The sequence below is a fragment of the Chaetura pelagica genome, unplaced genomic scaffold (assembly GCF_000747805.2).
Source record: "Chaetura pelagica isolate M959 unplaced genomic scaffold, ChaPel_1.0 scaffold597, whole genome shotgun sequence".
Lineage (NCBI taxonomy): Eukaryota > Metazoa > Chordata > Aves > Apodiformes > Apodidae > Chaetura > Chaetura pelagica.
The window spans coordinates 18,717-24,064 of NW_009953942.1; the positions used below are offsets into that span (position 1 = coordinate 18,717).

A 5,348-nucleotide genomic window follows, 5' to 3' on the forward strand; every position below is an offset into this window, starting at 1 on the left:
ATCCCTGGCAGTGTTGAAGGGCAGGTTGGATGGGGCTTGGAGCAGCCTGGGCTGGTGGGAGGTGTCCCTGCCCATGCAGGGGGTTGGATGTAGATGATCTTTAGGACTCCTCCACCTCAAACCATCCCCTCCTTGTCTCTCCTCACAGACTCCATTGTCCCTGAGGTGTCCCAGCTCCGTTTGGCCAACGGGTCCCACCGCTGCGCGGGGCGGGTGGAGGTTCTGCACCACGGGGAGTGGGGCTCCATCTGCCGGCAGGGCTGGGACCAGCAGGACGCCCAGGTGGTCTGCAGGGAGCTGGGCTGTGGGACAGCCCTGGGGGCTCCCAAGGGGACGGACTTCGGCTCCGGACCTTCCCGTGTCTGGTTGGACAACGTGAATTGCCGAGGGACTGAGGGGACCCTGAGGGAATGTCCAGCCAGCCCGTGGGGACAGGGCAGCTGTGAGCGTGGGGGTCGTGCCAGCGTGGTGTGCTCAGGTGGGTGGCACGGGGTGGGGGGGTTGGCAGGGACCTCTGGAGACCCCCCAGTCCAACCCCCCTGGAGAGCAGGGTCACCCCCAGCAGGTCCCACAGGAACACGCAGGTTGGAATGGGAGTGGGGGTGAGATGAGTCTGGTTGATACTGGGAGGGACTGGGGAATACTGGTGGGGTCTGGTTGGAATGGGAGTGGGGGTGGGATGAGTCTGGTTGATACTGGGAGGGACTGGGGAATACTGGTGATACTGGGATATACTGGGGGGGGTCTGGTTGAAATTAGGGAAGTCATTGAGATGGGAGGGACTGGGATGTGCTGGGAGGTTGTGGTTGTGATGGAGGAGGTGGAGCACAGAGAGGTGAGGGGGTTCATACTGGGAGGGACTGGGATATACTGGGGGGTCTGATTGGAATGGGAGTGGGGGTTGAGATGAGTCTGGTTGATACTGGGAAGACTGGAAGTGTCTGTAGAATCCCAGTATAGGGAGGGTGGCAGGGACCTCTGGAGACCCCCCAGTGCAGCCCCCTGGAGAGCAGGGTCACCCCCAGCAGGTCCCACAGGAACACACCCCGATGGGCTGGGATGTCTCCAGGGATGGAGGCTCCACCACCTCCCTGGGCAGTCTGGCCCGGGGCTCTGGGACACAAGGGAGTGGGGTTGGATTCTGGGATGGATTCTGGGATTGATTTTGTGATTGATTCCGTGATTGATTCCATGATTCCGTGATTGGTTCTCTGTTTGATTTCATGATTCAGTGACTGATTCAGTAATTCTCTGATTGATTCTGTGGTTGATTCTGTGATTGATTCCATGATTGATTGTGTGATCCTGTGATTGATTTTGTGACTGATTCAGTGATTGATTCTGTGATTGATTCAGTGAGTCTGTGGTTGATTCTGTGATTGATTCCATGATGGATTCCGTGATTCTGTGATTGATTCCATGATTCAGTGAGTGATTCTGTGATTGATTTTGTGATTGATTCTGTGACCCTGTGATTGATTCTGGGATCCTGTTATTGATCCTGTGATTGATTCCGTGATTGATCCTGTGATTGATCCAGTGATTGACCCCGTGATTGATTCTCCACTTCTGTGACACCCCCTGCCATTCCGTGAGGTTGTGGCACTTGCTGCCCCTGCCCCCCCTGCTCTGTCCCTCCTGTCCTTGTGCTGGGACGGGACCCTGAGCCCCCCCATCCTGTCCCCAGGCTCCGACGTCTCCAAATTCCTCCCGGTCCGGTTGGTGGATGGTCCCGGTGACTGCGCTGGGAGGGTGGAGATGCTCTTCAGGGGCAGCTGGGGGACAGTCTGCGATGACAGCTGGGACTTCCAGGACGCCAAGGTGGTCTGCAGGCAGCTGGGCTGCGGGGTGGTGGTCTCAGCCCCCCGGAGGGCTCAGTTTGGGCAGGGGCAGGGACGGGTCTGGCTGTACAACGTGCGCTGCTCGGGGACGGAGGGAGGGCTCTCCCACTGCAGCTCCGACCTCTCTGGGCTCTATGAGTGTGAGCACCAAGAAGATGCCAGCGTGGTGTGCTCAGGTAACCTGCCCAGTGTCCCCCTGCCCTGGGGTTTGGGTCTGGTGTCCTCTATGGAGACAAGGGTTTGGGAGGAACGAGCCCAGGGGGCTGCACAGGGTGGGGAGCAGCTCTGGGGACAAGGACCTCAGGGTCCTGGTGGGCAACAGGGCTCGTCCCACCTCCTGTCCTGGCTCCTCCTCCTTTCCCAGCCCAAAGGAGGAGGTTGGAGGGGTTGTGTCCATCAAGGAGCAGCTTCTGGCCCAAAGTCGTGTGGCTGAAGCCACCGTGAGCTGGAGGGTTGGGCAGGAGGAGCCTCGTGAGGTTCAGCCTGAGCAGCTGGGGAAGTTCTGCATCTGGGGGGGAACGAGCCCCTGGAGCAGCACAGGGTGGGGGGACCTGCTGGGGAGCAGCTCTGGGGACAAGGACCTCAAGGTCCTGGTGGGCAACAGGGCGACCATGAGCCAGCAGGGTGGCCTGGTGGCCAAGAAGGCCAATGGGCTCCTGGGGGCACTGAGTGTGGGCTCGGCAGGGAGGTTCTCTTGCACCTCTGCTCTTTTGAGGCCTCATCTGCAGAATTTGGTCCAGGACAAGGAACCACTGGAGAGAGTCCAGGGCAGGGCCACCAAGATGTCCAGGTGTCACTGATCACAGAATCCTTCTGGTTGAAAAGAACCTTGAAGTTCATCTAGTCAAACCATAACATGGTGGAGACAGCCAGCCTTGAATTTGGTTGCCCCAGCACAGGAAGGTAGCATCTCACCCTAGTTAGGCTACAAGATCCTCCAGGAAAACCTGCAGGAGCAGAAGCTGGAGGACAGGTGAGGTGTCCCAGGAGTCCCAGATGGCACAAGGACATCAATCTTGGAGACTGGACTTTGACCTATTTGTCAAAGAAGGATTTATTCTCCCAAGGAACAAGTGACAGGACAAGAAGAAATAGGCTTGAGTTGTCCAGGGAACATTTAGGTTGGAGATGATGGTTTAGTGGTGGACTTGGTAGAGTTGGGTTGTGGTGGGTAGAGTTGGGTTGTGGTGGGTAGAGTTGGGTTATGGTGGGTAGAGCTGGGTTATGGTGGGTAGAGTTGGGTTATGGTGGGTAGAGTTGGGTTATGGTGGGTAGAGTTGAGTTGTGGTTGGTGGAGTTGGGTTAAGGTTGGTGGAGTTGGGTTGTGTTTGGCCTTGATGATCTTAAAGGCCTTTTCCAACCAGAAGGATTCTGGGATTCCCTCTGCTTTAGGAGGACAAACTGTACAAGGTCCATCGACCACACTCTGGCCAAGCCCATGCTCATCAAGCCTTGGGCACCACTTAGGCCACTTCCCATCCCACCTCAAGGGCCTTCTAGGAGCATCCTTGACCCCTGAGGCTGCTGCTGCGGACCCCATTGCTGGCAGCCCGAGGTTTCCCAGGGTAGGAGGCATCTCCTCAAGGTTTCCACCCTCTCTGCTGTTGTAGGATCAGGGATTGCTGACCTTGGAAGCCTTCGCCTGGTGAACGGCTCCGACTCCTGCTCGGGGAGGCTTGAAGTGCTCCATGACCAGATCTGGGGGGGCATCTGCACCGATGGGTGGGACCTGGCTGAAGCCCAGGTGGTGTGTGAGCAGCTGGGCTGTGGGGCAGCCCGTTCAGCTGAGGGGTCCCCCCGGTTTGGGATGGGGGATGGTCCCATCTGGGTGGACGCCGTGGAGTGCGGCGGGACGGAGAAGGCTCTCTTCGAGTGCAAGGTCAAGCTGTGGGGCAGCAAGGGCTGCAAGTCCAAGGGACACGCAGGTGTCACCTGCTCAGCGCTCACAGGTCAGGGGTGGTGGGTGGGGATGGGTCCTCCTACACCCCGGGGCAGGGGGGGCACCCAAATTCCCACCCAACCCCTCCTTGTCCTGCCTCAACCACCGGAGGTGGTTCCCAAGCCAGTTCCTGTGGTCCCACCAGGGAGAACGAGGTGGTTTCCTTGTGGCCCCACGAGGTGGTTTCCCTTTTGAGGTCTCCTGGTCCCTGTCCTGCCCCAGGCAAAGGGCTTGGAGATTCCAAGCCTGAGATTCCCAGAAATCCCAAGCGTGGAAAACGTTGGGTTTTTCATCCCACATGAAGAGTCCTGAGATGGAAGTTGCCCCTGTGGGGTTGGTGGTTTTTTTGACCTGTTCCACCACCCAGCCTCTACTCCCTGGGGAGTCCCTTCTGCTCATCCAGCTCCTCCTTGCTCAGGTGCTCTTGGTGCCTCCTGGTTCTGTGAGGATCCTCATGTCATGGGACCTCCTGGGTGATCTGAGCAGCCTGGGCTGGTGGGAGGTGTCCCTGCCCATGCAGGGGGGTTGGATCTAAGTAGCCTTTAAGGTCTCTTCCACCCCAAACCGTTCCATTCAATGAAGTTCTTCACTATGAGGATGGTGAGACACACACCAAGGTTGCTCCTGGAAGTCGTGGCTGCCCCATCCCTGGAAGTCCAGCTTGGATGGAGCTTGAAGCAACCTGGGCTGGTGGGAGGTGTCCCTGCCCATGGAAATGGGTGGGACTGGATGATCGTTAGATCATGGAATGGTTTGGGTTGGAAGGGACCTTAGAGACCACCTGGATGATCCACTAGATGATCTTCAAGGTGGTTCCTCCAACCCTGGAGGTGTCCAAGGGCAGGTTGGATGGGGCTTGGAGCAGCCTGGGCTGGTGGGAGGTGTCCCTGCCCATGCAGGGGGTTGGATCTAGATGACCTGGAAGGTCCATCCAACCCACTCCATGATTCTATGACTCTGTAGAAGAGGACCAGGAGAGCCCAGAAGCCCTGAGGCTGGTGAACGGCCCCAACCGCTGCGCCGGGAGGGTGGAGATTTTCCACGGCCACCAGTGGGGGACAATCTGTGACGACGGTTGGGACCTGAAGGACGCGGCCGTGGTCTGCAGGCAGCTGGGCTGTGGGGCAGCCGTGTCAGCCCTGGGCCTCTCCAGGTTTGGCCAAGGATTTGGTCCCATCTGGCTGGATGGGGTGAGGTGCCTGGGGACAGAAGCCACCCTGGATGAGTGTCCGGCCAAGCCGTGGGGATATCACAGCTGTAACCACGTGGAGGACGCCAGCGTGGTGTGCTCAGGTAACTGCCCACTGACCCCCTGCCCTGGGTTTGGGTCTGGGGTCCTCTATGGAGACAAGGGTTTGGGAGGAACAAGCCCATGGAGCTGCACAGGGTGGGGAGCAGCTCTGGGGACAAGGACCTCAGGGTCCTGGTGGGCAACAGGGCTCGTCCCATCTCCTGTCCTGGCTCCTCCTCCTTCCCCAGCCCAAAGGAGGAGGTTGGAGGGGTTGTGTCCATCAAGGAGCAGCTTCTGGCCCAAAGTCGTGTGGCTGAAGCCACCGTGAGCTGGAGGG

General features: G+C 58.7%; 1 protein-coding gene across 1 annotated transcript in view; it reads left to right on the plus strand.

Annotated features, from left to right (window-relative positions):
* The window catches only part of DMBT1 (deleted in malignant brain tumors 1), a 34,725-nt gene that overhangs the window by 4,702 nt on the left and 24,675 nt on the right, over positions 1 to 5,348 (plus strand). Inside the window, exons 6-9 of the mRNA XM_010001779.1 lie at positions 149 to 478; positions 1,688 to 2,017; positions 3,452 to 3,790; positions 4,744 to 5,073. Of these exons, the coding sequence (XP_010000081.1) occupies positions 149 to 478; positions 1,688 to 2,017; positions 3,452 to 3,790; positions 4,744 to 5,073 (1,329 nt within the window). The remainder of the gene's footprint in view (positions 1 to 148; positions 479 to 1,687; positions 2,018 to 3,451; positions 3,791 to 4,743; positions 5,074 to 5,348) is intronic.